This window comes from Heterobasidion irregulare (genome assembly GCF_000320585.1).
Source record: "Heterobasidion irregulare TC 32-1 unplaced genomic scaffold scaffold_14, whole genome shotgun sequence".
Lineage (NCBI taxonomy): Eukaryota > Fungi > Basidiomycota > Agaricomycetes > Russulales > Bondarzewiaceae > Heterobasidion > Heterobasidion irregulare.
In genome coordinates this window covers 37,049-60,449 of record NW_009258210.1, presented here as the reverse complement: position 1 = coordinate 60,449, position 23,401 = coordinate 37,049, and the positions used below count along the sequence as shown (strand labels likewise).

Below are 23,401 nucleotides of genomic sequence, written 5' to 3'. Positions count from 1 at the left end.
AATGTGCAGTGTGATATACTTGATTATTCAAGATAGCTTGTCTCGAGCATATGCCTCTTTCAGAAATTCAAAATGCAACTTCAGAGAATAATATCCTGTGTTCTTGTAAACTGATCTACTTGCACAGCTTGGATATCCACATCAAGACTTTGGGATGTTGGTTGGCTGCCCCACCTTGAAGTAAGTTGTTTAATCCCATGCATCCCCATGGTGTGTGTAACCGTGTATTGCCTGTATATATAAGGCTATCAAGTGAATGGATCCAAGTTCCCATGCTGATTGTCCGTATTAGGTGTTCGATTGGCCGAGGCTGAGACATACTGCTGTGCGGTTACGGCGCGCCGTGCGATCGGTTGGCTCAGGTAACCCTAAATAAAGCACCCCCAGGCTGCCTTCAGTGTCTTTTGGCCCCCGCCGACTACACCCTCGAGCGCTTGACCTTGAAAACATGCTTATCCATGCGAAACGCATGAGATGGGGAGTTTGTGTCGTTGTCTGCTGCACAATCATCCTCTGCCTCATCATCTTCCTACCTTTTCGGTCCCATGTTCGTTTCATGACTATCCTTGACCCCTTCATCAACATACTTTCCAAAGACCCTTATACAGCGCTTCAAAACATCTCGGGGCAGGACTCGCATATCTTGATCGTCTCCGGCTTTTTCCCTCTCGCAAAGTCCAAGCATCCGATGGACGACTACTCTGCCTGGCTTGCGCGCTTCCTCACGCCTATCACAACTGAAATCTATTTCTTCTGTCCCCCAGATATCGCCCCTATGATACAATCCCTTCGAGGCGATCTCCCCATAACTATCAATACGTCTTTTTCCACACCTTTCGACATCCCACCCTTGCGCGGACTCGAGTCCCGTTACGACGAGATGCACGCTTGGGACCGCGAGGCGTTTCGACACTCACCTGAATTATATGCAGTGTGGTCTGCGAAGGCATTCTTCCTGGACGAAGGCGTCAAAAATGCTAGAGGTTCCGCAGAGTACGACTATGCGTTCTGGAACGACGCAGGAAGTTTTCGGGATGAGCATGCGTTGGCGGCGTGGCCGGACGGCAGGAGGGTCGATGAGGTGTTCGAAATGGCTTCTGTGCTGAATCGTGTTCCTAAAGAGGATATTATATTCATTCCAATGTGGTGGATGCCTGACTACAGTCTGGGCTCCTGGAAGGAGGACTTGGGCCCTGTTGATATAGATTTCAGCGAAGGTAAGTAGAATTTCTATTTCGAAGACGAAAAAAGGCGAATACGATGCTGATCATAGACATTCTCAGGGTCTTTCTTCGGTGGGACGCCTGCTGCCATCACATCTTACCGGCACATGTATTACAGCTACCATGACGAATATTTGTCACGGAATATGTTCGTAGGCAAGGATCAGACATTGATCAACGCCTTGATTTTCCTCTTTCCATCACGTTTCGCGACGGTATGGCTGTTTGATCAAGAAGCGCCAGCGCACAAGGGCGTGCCAGACAACTCAGAGACACCTCTAGGCGCCTGTGGGAGCTCATGGTTCTATTACCAGTGGTGGTTAGCAAGCGCGGAAGAACAGGAGAAGACCGCGGGCATTTGGATGCGCGTGGAGGATTATTCGAAGGAGAGCTGGTCGCGATGGCGGACACGGTGTCGTGTGACGAGGGTAATGGGGATGGATATGGTGCTGAAGAGACAATTTGGCAGAATGTGGACGCATCCTTCATCATCGTTCACCATCAAGGATATTCAACGCCATATCTAGGATAATGAGCACTATTTGGATATTCATGTGTTTGCACGGGGGCGATGCCCATCTGTGATGATCATGGTGGCCCATCGTTATACACAGAACGAACGTCTTCTGTGATTGGGTCAGCCCCGGAGACTAGTCCATCGTGGGCGAAGCACATACCATAAATTGGGCACATCGCAGGAGATCACAGGATCATTTTCCTAGACGCGCTCTACCTGTAACCACCGGTGTCAACAGCCTTCTAAAAACGTGCACATTGCCCACGATTGCAATCGGGCATGAAAGACCGAGAACATGAGCGCTCGTAGTGAATGCGCGTATAATCAACACGTGCAAAAGAAGACACTGAAGCACGCCTTTTGAATGTGGGAGAAAATCGACGAGTCGTCAATGGAGTGTCAATGAACCGTGATGGCCATGATGAGACAGCAAAAAGCGGATGAGAGTTGCATAAAGCATCGCCTTAGCAATGTGATTGCCTGAGCTGATCTTAAGGCATCCATCGAAGATTGAAACGCCATCGTTAGGACCTGCCTTCATATGGTTAGGTTTACCCTTTACTATTATTCGAGATCATTCAAGTCCCTCGTCATTGCTGAAGTTCGAGGCCTGAGAAGGAGGTAGCACTCATATTATTCAACGACGGTGTCTCGTTGAAGAGAGGAAATCAAAAAGCAGGATGGAGGTCAAAAGCCGACTATCTCCGCGCCGTAGGCGCTGTTACCACCTTCCGCTCGAATTGCAACACGGGACTGCGAAAGGTATGGACACGAGGCATATGCAAAGCGAATGGGCGAACAAAAACGACAAGAGCAAAACATAGAGTTGAACTGAACTGAAAACGCCTTACACGCGTCTGACAGTCACCAACATCACTATGAGTATGTTCTCAAATTGCTTTCCATCCCTCGTAACGACCCATTTTTCACCATCCTCACCAGGACTAGCGCCTTCGGCCCTTTGCACAGCAGCCACAGCCGTTCCCCTCCACTTACCCATGAGCATCATCGCGGATGCGGGTTTTGTGGGTGGGACCGGCACTAAGTACTGCACCGGCACCGTGAGGACTTGTAGCTCGTCCTTCACCTGGTATTTTGAAGAGCTCTTGGCAGGCTGATCGAGACGGACGGTCGCTGTGCTTGGCATCTGTGCAGATCGGGCGTCTTGTATGCCTTCGATGACGCCCTGTATACCCTCTTTCTCTCCGTCCCACCACGCTCCGCGTGTTCCATTGATACGCACGACGCAGCCGCGGCGATCACCAAGTGAAGGGTCTGTGAGCCATAACGGGGACAGTTCTGATTTCTGAGTCAGTCAAGATGTTGCGATGTGATCAGAGGCGCAAAAACACACCGGGAGGTTTTTTGTCGCTGAAATCCTGGGACAATCCGTTATGTGCTTCTTCTCCGGTCCCACGAGAAACAGGATCATTGTTTGCGAAAGAAGTGCGGTTAGCGTATCCATGATCTGCCACAGAGAATGCTCTTTCTCGCTTTGGTGGCCATTCCACACTCCCTGTGAGTGACATAGAAACGGCACGCAAGCCAGCTTGTTGAGGTCCATTAAATCTTGAGCTCCGTCCATCCGCTCGTGAAGTCAGAGGAGGCTAGTATGGACCGTGAGTAAGAGAGTGAATGGATGGTGCAGAAGGCTACCGAACTGTTCCAGATGCAGATAGGCTGCCTGCATCATTTCGAGGGCGGTTGTGAGGCATTTTCTGATAGAAGGAACATGTGTTAGTAAAATGTCTTGCTTAACTACGAAATGAGCTGGCATTTTGTTCTGCAAGCTTTGCTTTCTTTGCTGGATGCATGTCTAGATTTTTTTGAGCCCGCTTCACGGAAGTCGAAGCACCTCTCTATTCAACGGGATCAGAATGAGATTTCCTATACAAAGGCTCACGATCTTCATAACTCACCGTAGAATCCATCTCCCTATCCTGCTTCACCGAACCCTTCTGTCCGTCAAGATCGTCTATCCTCGACGACTCATTTACCACAAATGCTTCCACATGTGCGAGCTCCGCGAGCAGTGCGTCTCGCTCCGTCAGCAATGCGTCCCGTTCTGCGAGGAGAGCATCGCGTTCCATATACACGTCGGGTTCCGATTCAGAGCTTTCGCGCAGCGCGCGCACCTCGCCTCGCATGTCCCCAAGGATGATCTGCAAAATATTAGTCGCGTCGCGCGTGCGCTCCACTTGTTCCAGTGCGCGATCGATGCGTTCATCCAGCAGCGCGGAGTGCTCGCTGATGCTGGACCCGGTCATACTGCAGTGGTCTGCAGTCAAAGAGCTGATGATGCGGAGCGAGAGAGAGGATGGTGATAATTGGTTTTAAAGAAGAGACGATTGAATGTGTGGTGACTGTTAGGCTCTAGTAGGTCGCCGCGCCCACAGGACCCGTCCACACGCGTATTAAAGCATTCGGCCCACAGTACCCTTCACGCCACCTCCATCGATGGCACATTACCTTCTGCCACTTGCCACATATCGAGTTTTGTGAACAAAGGCCAGACCGGTGCTAGCGTGGCATTGAGGCATGAAGCAAGATGAATGTTGAGAGTCCGACGGGAATCGCCACCAACGCCCAATGCTCCGTTGGTAGATTGGCCGATCTCTCGTCATATGGTCAAATTTCAAGCGTCACATATAAGCTCGAATGAATATCGAACAAATGCACAGTACTACCCAACAGAGGGCACTGTTATGAGTCTAGAGCTTATCATTCTGTCTCGTATGATGTACCTCGGGCTCAGGTTGAACAATCGCGCCTGTGATAGAGGCAAACCAGGCGCGCTGGTGTTTCGGGGATGCCCAGTCTGGCTTGTTACCTGTGCGTTGAAGCGTACAATACGTCAAACACAATGAGAGGGTTGTCAGATCGGTAGTATAGTAAACTAGTATATGGTTGATTCCAGAGAGATGGTCACTGATGTACGGCGAGATAGAAATGGACACACCTCCGAAAAACGTTTGGAAATGCATGCCTCTGATTCTCGACGCCGGGTCTTCGCGTAACACAAGACTAGTTGCACGCAGCACAGACGTGCCATCTATGTAGACCTCTACCTCACCTTCAAATGCGTGGTTTATGAGCACCCAAAACTCTTTCTTGCCATCTCCACCGAAGATGCAAAATAAACGGTATATGAGGGACACGCACCATTCTCCCGACCAACATGATTCATCTTCACTCGGATTGCAACGCAATGCCATCTGCCAGACTGAAACCGCCATGCGCCGCGTCCGACCGAGAAACCATAGTCGGTGTTCTCGTGTGACGTGGGAGGGACGCGAAGCAGACGTTCAGCATTGGTGGGCGTAAGCGGCAGATAAGCATAAAGTTCACCAGCACCATTTGCTCTAAAAGAGACAGAAAATGAAAGTCAGGGCGGTTGTACGGTCAGGAATGAAGAGAAAGGAGGGGGAGAAGAATGGGGGAGAAAAGGCGCACCGCCACATCAAACGCAAGTCAAAACACTTGCAGCGTGCATCTTTGCGTCCGCCTGAGCATCCGTATGCCGCGTCGCCGATCCCGCCATCTAGTGAAATACATCGAGTAAATCGCTTGGAGGGTGCCAAACGAGAAGAAGATGGCACTCACAGATCCCAGGCAATTTGCCTCCCTTCGCCCACTCCCAATCCTTTTCAAACATCACCTCGTATGCCATTAATACTTCCTCTGCCCCTTCGTGCATCAAGCGCGCTTGAAAGTCTTCCGGTCCACCTAAATAAAAACCAAACCCACCTTTGACTGCGCCTGCGGGATTGATGCTGCCTTTTATATAAATTGCCTCCCAAGCCTCCTTCTCATTCGCATCTTGTACACTCGACGCCGATGCAGTCGCAATTGCGACGGCAGTATGTGGAACGGGAGGACACACCACGCGGTGTGTGAGAATATGCGGGTGCGAGAGCTTGTGGACGCCCAGTGCGGCATCAGTGAGTGGTGTCAGGGAGATACCGTGAGGAAATGATGTGCGAGACAGCAAGTTTGAGGTTGTGAATGCATTATGGATGCTTGCAGAAGGCAACGGGAGGAGCTGCGAGCAAGACATGATATGAGAGGACATCCAGCGTGGGAACTTCACATAGTTTCGTTTTTCATCCGCCTCATGCCGAGAAATTCCGAGGCACATAAACGGACAGTCGGAAATCAGACAGTGCATGACCATATCCTTTGCGAATATTCTGTGAGCTACACACTACACAAGCAGGATGCATCGGTAAACGGGTACTGTAACGAGTAAGCAAATTCAATCGAGATGTTGGTTGTATATCGCTGAGTACTGAGTACCACCCCATCGATTCGATATCGACTATTTCTCAGTTTGCTGAGAACACTAACGAAAACTGGATCTTCGCAGCGAATAGAACCGCTCACAACAGCATGGAAGCTTCATGCACCAACTGCGAAAATATGAACGGCCCTCCGCCTACCACTTGCATCACGAACAGAGGCCGGAAGTCCGAAACAAACACAACAATCATATGTGAAAGTCGTACGACAAGTGATCACTGATTAAGCTATTAAGAATGGTAGCGTCAGTTTGTATAGGTGGCATCATCTATCCGTACATCCTAAGATGCGATGATAAATTGGTTCAATGTCCACGGAAGTATGGAACGTGGCCGAGGAGAACCTAGCAACACCATCATGCAACAGTTTTGGAAAATATGGAAGTAAAGGACAGAAAAGGCAAGGAGCATCATCGCCGCGTGGACTCTGCATTCTCACAAAACCATCAGCGCCCCGGCAACGGCACCCAACATTCCCACTAGAGCACTAACGAGACCTCCCTTCCCTATTTCGACCTTGAAGCCTGCTGATCCTGAGGCTGAGGCTGAGGTCGAGCGGGAAGCCGATGCACTGGCACTCGCCGCGCTAGCAGCGCTTGAGAGCGAGCTCCGAATCGACGAACCTGCCTGAGACGCCGAGGATGCGACAGAAGATTCCGCATTAGAAATTGAGGATACGGCAGAGGACACAGCGCTGGAGGCCGCGCTGCCCGTCAGGGTAGACGAAGATCCACTTTCGGAGGCTGCAGATCCAGACGAAGTCGCAAGTGAAGTCGCAGATGCGCCACTAGAAGCCGAACCACTCGCTGAGATTTACAAGGTAACAGCGTGAGAAAGGACTCGGGTATGCAGATGAGAGGAAGCGAGGAGGACACACCAGATCCACACTCGGTCTGTTGGAGCTGGAGGGCGGCTGCTTGATCAGACGAAGAGCAGCTGGAGGTGAGGCACTGTGCAGCGGCAGATTGGAATGCCTGTGAACTGCAGACGCAGGATATGTCCGTGCTAAGGAGGTGTGAGAGTGGTCAGTGCATGAAGGGATTACGGTGGCGTGGAGATTGCGACGTACAATGACGAACAGGTTCCGCTGGACGATGCCTGAGTGAGGCAGGTGATGATGCATGGAGACAGGCCGGCGACGCCTGTCGGCACAGCAGAGCTACTCTGCGCTATTACATTCGTGGATGCAAGTACGACAAAGACGAGGGGCTTGAGAATGAACATCGTGGTGGTGTGGAAGTCGACGACGAAGGTAATGGAGATGTGGAGCAATGAGGATGGGAGTATTTATGGGCGCCGGCGTTTGTGAGGAAATGAATGACGCTCCGGACACCCACCTGCCTTTCGCATGATTTGCACCTGCAAGACGATCATCTGATCGTTCAGGTACATGTGGGAACTCTATCTATCCATTCCTGGGCTGTTCGGTTCGGAGAAGTTGGAGGGTCTGGTTGACGCGTACCACCAAGATGTTTCGTTTGGCAGGTCAGTTTGCTAGTGAATATAGTGAATATGTCCAAAGTCGACGAAAGACAGATAGCTGGAACTTTTGATGACGTAGGCAAGGGCGGACCCCGAACTCTGAGTCCCACTGGCAGAGCACTCTCGGAGACTCTTGGCCTCGTTATAGGACGTTGAATATGTCTGCCTCAATACCAGAGGAATTGCCCCAGCAACAAAGATTCAATCCTGAGCACGATCCTTTTGCACCTCATCTTACCAATGTACCCTCTGCTCTGGAGCGCGCGACTCTCCGTCTTGAGTTCCCGCCGTCCTATGTCGTCGTAGGCGTCTACCGTCTCGTCACCGACAAGTCGCTCTACGTTCCCATCTGGAATAAATGCAAGCATGGAATCATCAGAGGACTTGCCGTGGGTGTGGGATGGGTAAGTTTGCTGGTATCCCTTTCATGAGGACATGCTCGTTCAATTACGACAGGCCGTGTTGACCTTTGGTATGCAACGCAAATTCGTCAAGCTTTTCCTCATCAAGTGTGTGCTGCGATTGAAGCTCTCGGTCACTCACATTGAAATATCTCCAGCTCTCCGAGCGTCACTGGTCTGTCACACGACTCAATTATGGGCTTCAAGGTGCCCTTTGATGTCCCAACATGTCTGTCCCTATCATCTGCCCCTCTGTCCCCAGCCTACGCCTTGCTGAACTTACCTCTCGACAGATGCGACGTTCTTTTTCCTTGCCTCGCAACTGACATTCATTCTTACCTTCTTCCTCTCTCGCAACCTCCGCATCGCGCGCCAACGTGCCTGGGACTTGACTATCGCCTCTCGTGGCAAGGGTCCCGATTTCTGGAGTCCGTACGTCGAAGAATGGGATGTCCCACCGGTTTTGGACGATAATAAGTGGGCCAGATTGGAGAGTGTCAAGGGATGGCTGCTGAGCTATACGGTCAAGCGAGGTGCGTACTCATTTTGATGCGAAGTCAAGGCGTAGGGGTTTACGCGGACTTGTGTGGGCAGTTATTCTGTTCCCGCTTCATGTAGTGCCTTTCGTCGGTATCTTCATATCTGCCTTCTTCAAGTCCATGGATACAGCCCGCTATCTTCACAGACCGGTAAGCGCCAACTTGGCCTTATTTTCGTTGAGAAGATATGATCTTACAATAGCCCCTTTCCTTATATTCAGTACTTCGAGTCCAAGAAGATGACGCGTCATCAGACTGCTCTCTTTATGGCAGAGCACAAATGGGATTACCGCAGTGCGTATTATTTCGTGTCTTGCGTTATCTCTACTATATTTATCCGGCAAATCGTCCTACTTTTTGTCCATCAGCTTTTGGCTTCGCGGCCGCTTTGCTTGAGACTATCCCGTTCATCGGGTTGCTGTTCTCGGTTTCGAATCGCATCGGTGCAGCGATGTGGGCACACGGTCAGTATGATCAAAGTGTTTTTGTTCGTCACCGTTCTATTGGCTGAGCAATAGATGCCGATGGTCATTATATGGTAGATCTGGAGAAGCGACAACACTACTACGCGGACGAAAAGGCGAAGAAGGCAAAATAATCACGATATCCGTGCATCACTGTGGTTGCCAGCGTCGTTCACGCTGAAGCCTGAGAATAGATGAGCTGGTATCGTGTGAGTTCTATGCATTATCGCGTGGGTATTGAGGAGGTTGTATCGCAATTGTACGAGTTTGAGTGCGTTATGGCTCATAGCGGGAATCTCGTGCGTCGGGTCATGCCCAAGTCCAGGCGACACTTCGGAACAATCTTCTGAAAGGGTTGCAAGCCAGCCAAAAGTATCACGCAATATCATATTCGCGCTGTCCGGTATCGAATAATTAATCTGTGGTCAGATCGAGCATGTATAACCGGGTCGATCTCCTTTCAACCATATCAATTCTCTAACTCCTCCAAGAGTTCTTCGTATTCCGGAAACCACATCTTCGTCAGTGTAGCCGTGTACGCTTTCAAAGCCTTCTTCTCCAGGATCATCGCCTTGGCCTCCAAATTCCCTGGCTGGGCAATGATTTGCGCCAAAAACGCTCCAATAATGACGTCGATGCACGACGGCTGGACACCCGCATGGAAGTACGTCCTCCCTTCCAAGCGATCGTTCAAACCCTCTACCCACTCTCTCATCAGTTGATCGACCTCCTTCTCGCTGTGCTTCCCCATGCCCATTGCTCTCATCACACCTAGAATCTTCCGCCGCAAAAGCCACATTATGATCGGCTTGATCAGGCCAGGAATAGGGATCGCCGCCTCTGTCGCAGCATAGTTGTGCTCGCGCGACCATCGCGTCTGCACGACAGCAGTGTACATCAGCTCCTCCGTCCACGCCTGCCATGCACGGGACTCAGCGCGCTGCACGGGCGTCAGTGTCGCATCGAGGTCGGGTGTGATGCCCAGGGCGATGAGTCGACGAATGATGAAATGTGAGTCCGCAATCGTCTCGGTATCTGAGCCGTCGGGTCGCGTGAGGACGATGTATGGCAGCTTTCCCTTTGGCGCTGCTGAGGTGGACGTTGTGACAAGGGTGTAGGACGTGAACGATGTCGCGCGCAGATACGTTTCTAGCTTTTGACAGAAGCCGGATGGACTCGGGGCATTTGAATTGTCCTTGAAGAAGCCGTAGAGTTTGATAGACGCCATCTGGTACAAGTAAAGGCGGTGTGGATTAGTTGTCTAGTGCACAAACATCTGCTCCTTGGTCACCTGTGAACCTTCTCTAGAATTGCAGCGTATGATCACGCCGCACGCTCCCGCTTTATACTCGGCCTCGCCTCTCGCCTCTCGCCTCTCGCCTGCCGAGTCGCTGCGTCAGAATGCGGCATGAATATTGAATGCGCAGTCAAGGTTCAAGACATGCTACAAGTTCGGAATATGAAGGGCGTGATGGGAAACCTTGTCTTGATCGGATGGTTTCCAGGCTTGGACGCCAGAGAGAATCAAACCATTAGCATTCGCGACTGCTGCTGTGCTCTATGACTGCTCTATGCCAATGGCCCGAGCCAATTCTCTAGCTTTTGCGGAGACGTTCCTTCGTGAGTCTTCATCGGTTCGTTCCCTGCAGTTCATTTTGAACACGTGATCCATAACATCGTCTACTGGCGGCGTTCATCGAGAACAAATATAGAGGTTTAGCTTATTTTGTATAAGAGGCGTTTTGTCCCGTGATTCTTTCTCGACCTTATGTTCACCAGCTGGGTTCGTAAGATGTACACCAGAGTATATTAGTACGCAACGTTAACTTGATTCGACAAAGTCGCAGCCCGGAACCACGTGGGCTTTGGTTTGGAAAACGTGATACACGCGACTCCGCTGTCCTGTAGTCTCTGTTGCTAACCCAATCACAGAAGACAGTCGTTCTGTGTATATAGGGTCTGCTTCCAAATGCAGGGGTCTTGCAGGTAGTCAGGATTTCGGCGTTTGCCTGTCTAAAATGATGGGGTTTGCAAGAAATGTGTTACCAAACCTGACTAAAACAGGGATGCAATTCTTCAACATGATATATTTTGCTCATTGAGCACAATAGTGCTTAGTAAGATAGGCAAGTTGGCGTCTTTGATAGCTTTTTGCTCCAGCCGCTGGTTCGAGTCCCGATGAAGACAGCATTTTATATGCTCCTTTTTATATCTTCACCATCCCCTCATGTCTCTTCTATCATTTGAAGTCAATTCAATCTTTTTTTGCACCTCAAAACTGCCTAAAAACACATTTTGAACCTTCCCAAGATTAGCACGTGAGACACTTTGCACGTGAGTGGGGCTAAGTCTAAATATATATCAAATTCAACTCGAAATCCTAACTACCTGCAAGGGGGGGGGGGGGGGTGATTTGGATGTAGACTAGCTGTCCTGTGTTGTCACAAACATCTATCCCCAAATATGCTTGTTCTGGTTCTCCTCTTGCATTATATCCACCCTTGCAAAATGTCAAATACTTCTGCCTCTCGAGATACCAATGTGATGTTAAGAGAAACTGTGCCTTTAGATTAATTGCGAGATGCTCATTGGGAACTCATGTTGCTTCACAGCCGCCTTGCTTGCGCCAAGATCACAACTTGCAGAATTGAGGACAAACACCGCTGCCAAGTCTCCCGTTTGGAAAAGGACCTTTACCAATTGAAAGAAGACTCCCGCACTAAGGTTGCACTCCTCGAAACCAATCTTAAAGACACATGTCTTGAATGAGATTATTTCCGCCGGCAGGCTAAAGGGCATGCTCTCAAACTGGAGGAGCTAAGGCAAAAGTTGATTGTGCAACATGAGGGGTCAATAAAGCATAATGAAGCATTGCTAAAATTGAAGTTCGATGTGACTCAGCTCTGCAATGTAAAAGACAAACTCATCATCGAACATGATAACCTCCTTGCACAGTGCAACACTCTTCTTGCACGTGCTGCTACTCCTATTATACCTCTGATCACACACAACCCAGCTATGAGCTCAAGCTTACTAGACAAGGTACATCTATAGATGCAACTTTATTTCCAATTTTTTTTGATGTGGAGCGATAGATCTGACATTCCTGTTTACCATAAAGCCTGTTTACCACAAAGCGTCATACAAAAACCCGACCTGGCTCGGTCATAAAACAAGAAGCCCCAACAATTTATCTTAGAGCCGCTGGTGTATATCAAGACCTTCTGAGTAATAAAAGGAAGAGGGTGGAGGAGCAAGGGCAGTCTATGATGGACATGCAATACACACTGCCATCGGTATGTCTTCTTGAGAATCATATCTATCGTTACTGACATGCAGTCAATGCTCTCAGCACTCAGGACCAAGCAATACTATCTGAGATGCAAGTATAGGCATGACAGAATTGATTGCCCATGATACCTACAGTCTCGAATCCAGACTACAATCCGATGAAGAGGTCCGCATCATATTGCTGCTCATATCTATCAGGAACTCAATGTTACGACTGCTCGTCAGTAACCCCAAGAGTAGGAGGTTCTTCCCTAGGTCACTCGTGGAGGATGTGTGGAACGGTGGTCTCGACTGTACGTGTAGCACAGGAGCCAGAAGTGTATTGCGATATAGCAATGAAGACTGTAGTAGGAAGACTACAGTGGATGAAGATTCCTGTATGTGAAGATACAGGAGAACGAAGAGAATAGACTGAAGAACCTCAGCCTACTCTATGGGCCTTTTATACTACTTTAGGAAATAGGGCGTGAGAATACCGTATATGTATCCATAGGTATTCTCTAAGTCGTCTCTCTCAATAACGACTACTCTTGTGCTTCTCCGTTCGTCTCCTTCCGGCGAGGAAAGACTAGGAGGTTAATGCCCGTTGTGTGAGTAGTTTGTAAGGCGGTGTTCCATACCCGCTACGCAATAGGCCCGTGATACTCGACCAACGATAAGGTGATCCGTTGGGAGTGGATGACCAAGGTTACTATCTGTACCTTGTTTGTACGCCTCACTGTGTGAGGCCGCTTGATATTTGTGATGATCGTGTCGGTATAGACCGCCGTTAAGGCCCGACAGAACGTGATCATAACAATACCCCCTTTCTACGTCCTATTCGCCTGGTAGGACAGCGCCTTGCGCTTCATCGCCACTCCATATACGATTTGTTTTCTTGATCCAAGGACGGTCTCCGGATGCGACTTCCGGGACATGACTTCGTTTTCTGGGAGGAAGACCGACTTACGTCGTTTGATCCTCTAGGAGTTTTCCATCTCCGTTGAGCTGTTTGTTTGTCGAGTCGCGAGGTTATCTAGGCCTCCGCTCTCTAGGATGTTCTTCCTTCACCCGTGGGATTGATTCTGCCGCGGGTAAACCCATTGCGGTCTTACTTCCAGCCCGCTTCTGGAATTAGTATCAAGAAAGGCGTATGAATGCGAGTGGTGTGTGGATGAATAGAAACTCTAGCGTGTGGGTTCCGATTCGTGTCATCAGGTTCTTCTTCTTCCTTCTCCGAGGGCCAAACCTCAGTGTTTCCAGGATAGTCGTCTATCCTCATGATTTCGTTGTTTCCTCAATGGCGACCGGCGGCGTCCACGGACAAGTAGGTTGATCGCTTTACGAAGGCTTAGGCCTACTTCTCCAGACTACCTTGTACCATGCCTAAGCATGAGTCGAATGGCCAAGCAGTATTGCTCCCATACGGTGAGCTCATCTCCGGTGAGGGCGCCCAATCAAAATCCCAAGCAGTATTGTCCCCATACGGTGGACTCATCTCCGGTGAGGCAGTTTACGGCGTCCAGAGTTTGTTTTTCACAAACGTGGGCCTATGGTGGGGAATACCACGTGTAGTGTTGGGTTCGAGGCAAGGATGTGAAGAGAATTAGACTTGAAGGGTGCAGCGAGGAACAAGGAGGAGTCTGACTCCTTTCCCGGGTCTGCCCGTTCGCTTGCACGAATTAGACATTAAGACCACAGCTGATATATTGGTCGGGGTGCGAGATATATCCACGACTGGCAGTTTAGAACGTCATGCGGGACGGTCCGTAGTTTATCGTCGTTTCGGACGATTCGTAGTTTAACGTCTTTGCGGACGTCCTTCATCATCAACATGGAATATCTGTGGGAAAAAGATGTTTCTGCACGCCGGAATTTCCATCGGTTGTGTGCATAGGGCCATAGACCAGACTTTTCCCGCTCCAGATTCCACTGAGGCATGATGGACGGTTTATACTATATCAAACCGGATAACTTGTACGTCTCAATATTAGGAGACCGCTCAGTTTAATGCCGTGAGGTAGGCATCCTCGCAGTTTAACGCCGTGCGATAGGCGAGCTATCGTCTGACTGTGTCCCTCAAGTCACGATAGGTTTTTCCTCCGAGGATGAGGGTAGTTTACCGTCTTTCCGGACGTTGTCGACACATTCTCGTCAAGAATGATGTCGACCGATGATCCCTGTACTAAAAGGGACGAGTAGTTTAACGTCATCTCGGACGGTTGGTGACCACGGTCTTGGTCAACAACCACAACTCCTATTCGGTAAGGAGCACGTAGTTTAATGTCATTGCGGACCGATTGACACCATGGCGGTCAATCCACAACTCCTATACGGTAAGGAGCAAATAGTTTTGTGTCATTGCGGACGATTCAGCACCAGAGTGATGAATCACAACTCCCATGCGATCGGGAGCAAGTAGTTTAACGTCATTGCGGACGCATTGGTGTCCAGGGGATTGGACGTCAATGACAACCCCTAGGTTCAGGGGCACTAGTTTAACGTCGTTTCGGACGCATGGTATCTTGTCAAGATCGCCACGCACAATCCCTAGGTGGAAAGGGACAATAGTTTAACGTCATCGCGGACGTTGTTTCGCCACAAATATTGTGGAAAAACAATGCTTAGTTTAACGTCATCCCGGACGCTTTGTAGTTTATCGTCGTTGCGGACGATAGTGGCGGAATAGACTTTGGATGAGTGGCCCGCTCTTGTCGTTCTTCCGCTATGTGGACCAGACGAGAGTCGCGTGATCTAGTCCCTTCCTACTAGATCTTTGACTCGAGGCACGTGTCCTAGTTGCCTCCTGACTAGGTCTTGGAGCGGAATTTCTTGTACTTCGACTCCAGGACTAGACTGAGCGCTCCATGAAGAGATGCTTGCTCTTCCATGTCCCCAGACCCCTCGCTTGGAATTGAACCAAGTCGACCCAATATTCTTTTACCGAAAAGCGAGTGAATATCGGAAGCGCTTCGACCTCTTATAGGCAGGGTTCTGCGACGCGGATCTTCCCGAAAATCCGTGCTTCACCAGAATGCAACCACGCTCCTTGGGTCAATGGTAGTTTTACGTCATCTCGGACGGGGGTAGTTTTCCGTCGTTTCGGACGAGGGTAGTTTTCCGTCATTTCGGACGAAGACTAGTTTAACGTCATTGCGGACCCAAGTAGTTTATAGTCATTGCGGACCAAGCCTTTGGTAGTTTTACATCGTTCCGGATGTAATTTGTGGCCTCGCATCATTAGGAAGACTTGTGAGGTAGAGGCGGCCCACTCTCTACATCATCTCATGCGCCAGCTGTAGGATCCCCTAATGCGGAAACGATCCTGTAAAACGGGAGATCCAAAGTGGGACGTCCCAAAACACCAGTCAGACCTTGACTGTGAGGGTTCACGTTACGAGTTATGCATCATAATTTCTTGACTCGGGCTTGCAACCGGTTATGTATGGGCACTTCGCTGTACCAAGGCGAAGGGCCTGCTTGTCGACACCTACGAGTAGAGTACATGTCATGTAGAGGGTTCCCTAATGCGGAAAAAACCCTGTAAAACTGAGGATCCAAATGGGACGCTCGATGCATCTGTCAGATTAACTCCTTGACAGCGAGGATGTGAGAGGTTCCGCCGTAGGCTGTACGTGGAATTATGCCCGCTGTTGTCCTTGATTCGTACCATCATTTGAACCTAGGACTAATGGTCAGGTACTTCCCCTGCCTTCTTATCTTTTCACAGTTTTAAGACATGCAGGTCCGATAGTTTAGACGTCATTCCGGACGCGGGGTAGTTTAACGTCTGTTTCGGACGAGGTCGTACAGTTTAACGTCTTGAGGGACGATCTTAGTTTTACGTCGTTGCGGACGATAGTAGTTTTACATCGTTTCGGATGTAATTTGTCCGGGGAAGGAGTTCCTCAACTTCCTTACCCCCTTTCTTCTCCTTGTGCCCTACTATTAGTCCGTTTAATAATCGAAGGGTCCCTGATAATCCCCGCCCCCTTCGTCCGGTCGGTAGTAGGGGTCCGCTTCATCGTAATTTCCTGGATCGTCTAGAGCATCCCATGCATCGAGCTCGGATCTAGTCCAAGAGCTATTTCTTCGAGCCTCCGAATCAGTGCGGCGAGTTCTGCGGCTACTTCGGTTATTCTCTCCTTCGTTCGTACGAAATCGAGCACTAGGAGGAGGCGATCCAGGCCGGTGTCGAATACTCCGGCCAGCAGTTGTTCCGCGTCCGAGGGTTGCCTGGTTTCCCCGACTCCGCCTTCCCTCATTTCTTCGATAGACGGGCGGTTCCTCCTCGTCGGTATTTCCTTGGGATAAGGGAAAACCTCGTATCCGGTGAGAGGGGGGAGTCGCGGTATGGCTATGCGCTGTAAGAACTCCTTGTTGTCTCGGTGGAGGGCGCTCCACGACCGTACGCGGAACCCTCCTTGGATTTGGTACAGGCGTGGGATGTTCTCCGGGACGTGGTACGTTCCAAGTGACAACTCGGAAGGGGTCGGTTCTGCTTGGCTGGACGTTTCCCAATTCTCCTCCGAAGAGGAGAGCTGGAAGGAGCTCTCGGTTGACGTATTGGGAGAACTCGTCAGGGTGGATGAGGAGGGCTCGGGGTCGCCCGTCATTGTGGGCGTACCAGGAGGCTGTGTCCGGGTCGGTTTGGAGGGCGAGCGTTCTGATCTGGAGACTGGCACTAGCCAGTCGTCGAGGTACGTCGCTATGTTCGTTCCCGGGTTGTCCTGCCGAGAAGTTAGCGAGTCTTTGGAGGGCCATGGCTGTGGCCATTTGTATTACCGCGGAGATGGTGTTCCGCTGGAGGAGCGCGTCCGCGTGTCGCTCCAGTTCTCCGGCGTGAGGATCTGTACGAGGGGTAGGTCCTCCCATGGAGCTGGGAATCGGTCCACTAGTTGGTACTGGCGGAGGTGCAGTTTCTGATAGAACTGGTATTGGTTCAGCTTCTCCATGGCTTGGGAGTTGAGCTGCCGTTCTTGCTCGAAATCCCGAGGGACCTGCAACTCCACTGTTTGGCGTGCCTTCACTAGGAGGTGGAACTCCCACTGGTAATTGGCCAAGGCTCGACTGGTTTCGGTCATCAGAGTTTTCATGCCGTGGTGCACCTCGTGAGGCCCTCTCCGGTGAGAGTCTTCGGGTTCCTTCCCTTTCCTTGAACTTGCCATAGTCTTCGGCGTCGTCGTCGGAGAAGTTGTTGAGATGAGGGGTGAGGAGGACGCCGGTAGATCTTGGTTGTTGAGGACTTGTTCCTCTATCAATTCGTCCAGCATCTGGTCGGTGAGGACTTGTTCCTCTTTCCACTCGTTCGACATCTGGATTGGCGACCATAAGGACGACATCGGGGGAGGAGTTTCTGGATGGAGACGAAGCATCGTGGTCGTCGTGGAGGAGCATTCGAAAGGGGAATGTGTTTGAGAGGGGAAAGAGGTGAGAAGATGTTCTTGTTGGAGTCCTCTTGTCGCTCCTTTTATAATCTTTCGTCTCTCCTCTCAGGCTGTTCCCGGACGAGGTTTGTCAGGGTATTGGTCATGGAAATCTTTCATGGCTTCTTCCGCCGTTCCCTTTAGGAGAGTGTAGGGCTCCCAGGTGTTGTCTGATTCGGGATATCCCATCCATTTGACCAAGTATTTGGTTCCCCGTCCTTGCCGTTTTGAATCCACGATCATTTCCACTTCATAATGCTCTTCATCGTTCAATACTTCCGGTATTGGTCGCGCGAAGTTTTCTCCGTGGGCTTCGGTTTCTCTGTATTTAGTGAGCACTGCGGTGTGGAATACCGGGTGGATCTTCCACTGCGGAGGAATTTGGAGTTTGTACGCCAGGGTTCCCACTTTTCCCAGTATCTTGAAGGGGCCATATCGCCTAGGGGTGAGTTTGAACTTAGGATGGGTTGTCCGGATATGGGTTCCTTCTAACCATACTTGGTCTCCTTCTTTCCATTGGGGAAGTTTCCTGTGAAGATCCCGGTCTTTGGCGTAGTTGCTGGCTATTTGTAAGCTAGCCGCGGCTTCTTCCTGAACTTCTATGATCGTCTTAATGCGTTCAGCTACCGCAGGTACCTTTGTCTCCAGTGCCGTGTCAGCTGAATAGGGAGGATTGAAACCGTATAGCACTTCGAAAGGGGATTTTCCGGTGGCCGAGTGCTTCCGTGTGTTATGTGAGAATTCGGCGAACGGCAGAAGGTCTACCCAATTGTCTTGATGGTAGTTGCAGAACGTTCTCAGGAACTGTTCGATTTCCTGGTTTACCCGTTCCGTTTCTCCATCTGTTTGGGGATGATAAGCCGTGCTGAGAGCGGCGGTGATTCCTAGCCGTGTCCAGAGTTCTCGGGTAAACTTGGCCGCAAATTGAGGGCCCCGATCGGATACTATTTTGGTCGGCAGTCCATGTCGATTGAAAACGTTATTTTGGAAAAGCGCGGTTGTTTCTTCTGCCGTGATCGTTTTCTTGCATGGGGTGATGACTATGCCTTTTGACAGACCTTGATCCACTACCACGTTAATTGAGTCGAAACCTTTGCTCTCGGGTAGGTCCGTGACGAAATCCGTTGAGATGAATCACCAAGGAACGTTGGTGGTTTCCAGAGGGTGGATAGGTGGGTGTGTCTTGTGTGTCAAATTCTTCGTAGATTGGCATATGGCGCATCCATCCACGTATTCGTGGATGAATTTAGTCATGTTTTGCCACCAGTAGTGTCGTTGCACCATTTCCAATGTTTTTGCTCTACCCGGGTGTCCTACCGCGGGTGCATCATGATGTGTTTTGACGATGAGTCTTCGGATGTCGTCGTCTTTGGGGACGCATATGTGGCCATTGCGTCTGGTGATTCCGTCTTCATGTGTCCAATGTCCCAATAATCCTCTCATCCCTTGTGGTCCTACTCGTAAGAGCTTTGCGAGGGCTATCCTCGTTAAGGCATCATGTTCCGATTTCGAGTGTCGGATGAGGGAAATGAGGTTTGAGGAGGCGATTTCCGTGGACTTTATATGCCGTGTCGGGGATGGTTCTACCAATGTTTCGTCGGATTTGTTGAAAAGTTTGGCCGGGAGTAAAATTTGAGATTTGTTGTCAGATTCTACCCCCTCACTTAGATCTGGACGCCTGGACAGAGCATCGGAGTGATTTGTTGATCCTGCTTTATAACTGAGTGTAAAGTCGAATCTGCTCAAATAAAGGCTTCAACGGGCGTGTCGTCGTGATAGGTCTCGCGCCGTTTGGAAATGTTCCAGGTTTTTATGGTCCGTCCAGATCTCGAAGGGGTGTCGCGCGCCTTCGAGGTAGTGATTCCAGTGTTCCAATGCTTTTATTATAGCCAAGAGTTCCCGGTCGTGAACATCGTAATTCCGCTCTGCCGGTGAAAACGATCCAGAGAGGAAAGCGACTGGGTGCCAGTCGCCATCTTTTCCTTCTTGTAGAAGGGTAGCTCCATAGGCGATTAGTGATGCGTCCGTTACTAATCGATATGGGTGCATGGGATCTGGATAGTTCAAGACGGGTTTACTGATAAAGGCTTTCTTTAACCGTTCGAAGGCTTCTTGGCATTTTGCAGTCCAGTTCCATTTCTCGTCCTTTTTGGTGAGGTCATGTAGGGGGCGCGCGATGAGTGAGAACTTGTCAATAAAGCGCCTGTAGAAATTCCCTAGACCCAGGAAGGAGCGAATGTCGCGGACTGTGCGTGGGGTTGGCCAATCTTTTATCGCGTCCACCTTTGAGTCCTCCATGGCGACATGGTCTTTTGAAATTGTATATCCCAGATATTGGAGTTTTTCCTTGTAAAACTCACATTTTTCGGGTTTCAAATATAGATCGTTGTCGCGTAGGATTTGGAAAACCTGATTTAGGATTTTAACATGTTCTGCCATGGTTTTGGAGAAAACGAGGATGTCGTCCATATATACGGTTATCTTCCGGGCTGTGATGAGCTCTCTGAAGATCATGTTCATCATAGCTTGGAAGGTGGCTGGTGAGTTGGTCAGGCCGAAAAACATCACCGTTGGTTCGTAAGAACCTAACGGAGTGATGAAGCTCGCCTTCCACTCATCTCCTTCTTTGATGCGTATATTGTTGTATCCCCATCGCACATCCAATTTGCTAAAAATGATGGCCCCTTTTATCACATCCAGTAGTTCCTGGATTAGTGGAAGGGGGCACACATTCGGGATGGTGTGCGAATTCAAGTGGCGATAGTCCTGTACCGGGCGTAGTTTTCCATCCTTTTTTCCTATAAAGAAAAATGGGGCTGCTGTTTGCGAGGTGGATCGACGGATGGTTCCTCTCTCCAGATGTTCCTTGATGAATTTTCCTAATTCGTCGTGTTTTTCTGGGCTTAGGGCGTAGATTTTGGGCACTTGAGGTTTGAAGGTTGGTTTCAAGTCGATGGCATGATCCCAGTAAGTGTGTTCTGGGAGTCGCTGCGACTTTCGTTCGCTAAAGATGTCCAAAAATTCGTGATGCGCTTTGGGAACTCTTTCCTTTAGATTGGTGACGATGATTTCGTCTTCCAGGTCTTGGTCGAAGCTGGCAAATCCTGACGGTTCGGGGGCCAGTTTCCGAATAACTGGGTCCCGGGTGGCCTGTTTTCCTGAGGGTTTGTCTGGGAGATCAGGTTCTCCCTCGTTTGGTGAAAGAGATGGCTTGTCTTGAGCCTTTTGTTTCTCTTCTGCGTATTTCCTTATGTCCTTTAGGAGCCATTTCCTTTTGAGGTATGCTCGTAGTTGGACACCAAACGTTCCGCTATGGTCGCGGAGTCCTACATCTTCCGATAGTCTTCGGAGATGTTCTAGGCGCTGTTTTTCGCGCTCATTGATGCGTGGTTTGTGCCGTGGCTCCACGTCTGATAACCGCCTACTGTATGGCGGTTCTTCCCTTGCTCTGGTGAACCCATATGGTTGCTGGCATTTCTGGGGGCACCAATCAAAGTGCACTTCACGTCGCCTCCATTCGATGGAGGGATCGTGGTATTTTAACCAATCTGTTCCCAGGATAAGGTCGTCTTTTCCTAGATTGGAGATAAACATCTGGACGCGCTCAGTATGCGTTCGTCCACTGATGTCCCGAATAGTGAGGTTCACATCCAAGGCGGATCGGATGAGACCTGCTTTGTTAATGGTGTCATCGACGTTCCGGACGCGAATGGGGTTGTTGAGTGTATAGGTGGGGAAACGATGTCTCTTGACCCAAGTTTCGTTTACTATAACCCCTTCGCAGGCCGAGTCGATGGTTGCTTTTGCTCCAGCGTATTGACTCCTGTTTATACTTTCGCGTTCAGGCGTATGGGGGTGATGATACGGTCGTTCATTGCTCCGATACGAATACAAGTGCGGGCATCAAACTCGGGTCGTCCTTGACCTCTCTCCTTCGCTGGTGAGGGAGAGGTCAGGAAAAACGCTCCGCGTGTCCCAAGATTACTTCTCTGGCTTCATCTTCTCCTGATTCTCCAAGTACTGCTCCGATTCGAGCAGAATGACTGACGCCTCCGTCTCCCCGTCGTCCGTTAGGTAGCATAGTGCGCTGCCCATGGTTCGTCTGGGGTCGTCCGGATGGGGTAGAGTGAGGACGTTCCATCGAAGGACCAGGTTGTGGTACCCGCTGGTCGTTGCGATGAACATCCTCTGTCTCCATTCCTCGATATATTCCTGCTTGGTTTCCCATAGCGGGTGCGTCGTCTTCTCCCTCCAAATCAACCGCGCGGTTTCTTCTCCCTGTTGTACCCATGCGTCTTTTCGAGTTTCCTCGAATCGGTTGAACGCTTCTGCGTAATGATGGGCAGTCAGCATTCCAGTGTCCTGTTTTCTTGCAATGGTAACAGGCGCCAGGAGGCTTGCCGTCATATTTCCGCTTTTGGTTAAGGGCATTGCGCTTGCGTGTCGCGTCAATGTCCATGTCAACAACTTGGTTGTTCATTCTGCGAGGGGCGTTTGTGGAATTGTAGCGGGGAGAGATTTGGTTATGAAAACGATTTAGATAATCGCTTTGAAAGGAGGTGGAGTTGGCGAGGATGGCTTTTTGAGCTGTTCTGGCTCGAAGTCGTCCATCTATTTCGCAGGCTGTATTGATCCAGTCCTGAATCGTATCCTTTGGCTGAACTTCCTTGTCGTATATTTTGTCCATGACGCGCGGGTCTAACCCGCGTTGGAAGTAAGGGACTTGCTCTTTATCGGAGATGTCGGCATCGGCGGCGATGAGAATGAATTGGTTGGAGTATTCATCAACCGTCATTTGTCCTTGGGAGAAGGTCATAAGTGCGCTTCGCGCCTTGTCGGTCTTGCCCGTCTCCCTGAACTGTAATTTGAACTTGGCTAAAAAGTCCTTCCAGGTGCCTAGATTGGTAGGTGGATCTGCTCCTACTGATTTGAGGAGGAAGTTCTCTGCCCAAGCTCCCGCCGTGCCGTATCTCATGCATGAGAGCACAAGGGATATTTTGTCTTGATCGGTCTTGTACCGATCGGATTCTGCTGCGAAAAGAAGGAGGCATTGGAGCATGAATTTCTGGGATTCAATGCGGTCGCCTGTGTAATTGTCTGGGAGTTTGACTTTTCCTCTTCCGGGTTGTACTGTCGCGGAAGGGGTGTTTGTGGAAGTCGAAGCTTGTCCCGACATTTCGGCGAGTGGTTCGTTTCGGGTGTTGATCAGTGTTTGGTCTGGTGAGTCGGAGTCTGATTCCGAGGTTGTTTCCTCTTGCTCCGAGTCTTCGGGGATTACCGGCGCCGGTTCCCTGTATTGTGGGGCTAGTTCCCACTGAGCTTCTGTTTCGTTCCAAATATCCTCTTCTTCTGTTCCGTCTTCAAGGATGAAGTAATAACGCCCGTTTCGGTATGAGCAGTTATCGTAGTTCGGAGGGGCAGTTCCGTTATTGTCTTTGTAGACCCAGAAGTCCCCTTCGCGCCGGATAGGGCGATTGTTGTGACGGAGTTGGTTATTGATACGTCTAGTGCCGGGTGGATATTCCTGGCCTAGGTCTTGCTCCAGAGTGTGTGCAGTAACGCTTTCTCAATGGGGGTCTATATCCCCACTGAGCAAGGTTATGAGAGAGGGTGTGGCAGCAAGCTAGTGCGAGCAAGGTAGGGGCAGAAGAGTCTATTCTAGTGTTACGACTGCTCGTCAGTAACCCCAAGAGTAGGAGGTTCTTCCCTAGGTCACTCGTGGAGGATGTGTGGAACGGTGGTCTCGACTGTACGTGTAGCACAGGAGCCAGAAGTGTATTG

General features: G+C 50.2%; 9 protein-coding genes across 9 annotated transcripts; 2 read left to right on the top strand and 7 right to left on the bottom strand.

Moving 5' to 3' along the window:
- Positions 1-556: 556 nt before the first annotated feature.
- On the top strand, positions 557-1,750 carry HETIRDRAFT_332533 (uncharacterized protein; the record flags this gene model as incomplete). The annotated part of the gene is made up of 2 exons (XM_009554815.1): positions 557-1,217; positions 1,284-1,750. The coding sequence occupies 2 exons, from the start codon at positions 557-559 to the stop codon at positions 1,748-1,750; spliced, it is 1,128 nt and encodes a 375-aa protein (XP_009553110.1).
- An 837-nt stretch (positions 1,751-2,587) lies between these two features.
- On the bottom strand, positions 2,588-4,007 carry HETIRDRAFT_423289 (uncharacterized protein; the record flags this gene model as incomplete). Its single annotated transcript, XM_009554814.1, has 5 exons — positions 2,588-3,039; positions 3,095-3,347; positions 3,402-3,458; positions 3,516-3,599; positions 3,660-4,007. The coding sequence occupies 5 exons, from the start codon at positions 4,005-4,007 to the stop codon at positions 2,588-2,590; spliced, it is 1,194 nt and encodes a 397-aa protein (XP_009553109.1).
- Positions 4,008-4,451: 444 nt separating this feature from the next.
- On the bottom strand, positions 4,452-5,797 carry HETIRDRAFT_332156 (polysaccharide lyase family 14 protein; the record flags this gene model as incomplete). Its single annotated transcript, XM_009554813.1, has 5 exons — positions 4,452-4,570; positions 4,700-4,813; positions 4,903-5,102; positions 5,194-5,281; positions 5,344-5,797. The coding sequence occupies 5 exons, from the start codon at positions 5,795-5,797 to the stop codon at positions 4,452-4,454; spliced, it is 975 nt and encodes a 324-aa protein (XP_009553108.1).
- A 589-nt stretch (positions 5,798-6,386) lies between these two features.
- Positions 6,387-7,279, bottom strand: HETIRDRAFT_461384 (uncharacterized protein). Its single transcript, XM_009554812.1, has 3 exons — positions 7,108-7,279; positions 6,916-7,043; positions 6,387-6,844 (listed from the first exon to the last, which is right to left on the bottom strand). The coding sequence occupies exons 1-3, from the start codon at positions 7,260-7,262 to the stop codon at positions 6,474-6,476; spliced, it is 654 nt and encodes a 217-aa protein (XP_009553107.1). The 5' UTR covers positions 7,263-7,279; the 3' UTR covers positions 6,387-6,473.
- Positions 7,280-7,678: 399 nt separating this feature from the next.
- On the top strand, positions 7,679-9,058 carry HETIRDRAFT_332564 (uncharacterized protein; the record flags this gene model as incomplete). The annotated part of the gene is made up of 8 exons (XM_009554811.1): positions 7,679-7,924; positions 7,977-8,029; positions 8,080-8,150; positions 8,215-8,454; positions 8,516-8,610; positions 8,682-8,754; positions 8,829-8,924; positions 9,003-9,058. 8 exons carry the CDS (start codon positions 7,679-7,681, stop codon positions 9,056-9,058), a joined length of 930 nt encoding a protein of 309 aa, XP_009553106.1.
- A 359-nt stretch (positions 9,059-9,417) lies between these two features.
- Positions 9,418-10,131, bottom strand: GST16 (glutathione S-transferase; the record flags this gene model as incomplete). The annotated part of the gene is made up of 1 exon (XM_009554735.1): positions 9,418-10,131. A coding segment is annotated over one exon (714 nt), but the record flags the coding sequence as incomplete, so codon positions are not given.
- A 6,020-nt stretch (positions 10,132-16,151) lies between these two features.
- Positions 16,152-17,591, bottom strand: HETIRDRAFT_332612 (uncharacterized protein; the record flags this gene model as incomplete). Its single annotated transcript, XM_009554810.1, has 1 exon — positions 16,152-17,591. One exon carries the CDS (start codon positions 17,589-17,591, stop codon positions 16,152-16,154), a length of 1,440 nt encoding a protein of 479 aa, XP_009553105.1.
- A 3,539-nt stretch (positions 17,592-21,130) lies between these two features.
- Positions 21,131-21,424, bottom strand: HETIRDRAFT_18103 (uncharacterized protein; the record flags this gene model as incomplete). Its single annotated transcript, XM_009554740.1, has 1 exon — positions 21,131-21,424. A coding segment is annotated over one exon (294 nt), but the record flags the coding sequence as incomplete, so codon positions are not given.
- A 148-nt stretch (positions 21,425-21,572) lies between these two features.
- On the bottom strand, positions 21,573-22,796 carry HETIRDRAFT_332559 (uncharacterized protein; the record flags this gene model as incomplete). The annotated part of the gene is made up of 1 exon (XM_009554809.1): positions 21,573-22,796. One exon carries the CDS (start codon positions 22,794-22,796, stop codon positions 21,573-21,575), a length of 1,224 nt encoding a protein of 407 aa, XP_009553104.1.
- Between the last annotated feature and the right edge of the window lie 605 nt (positions 22,797-23,401).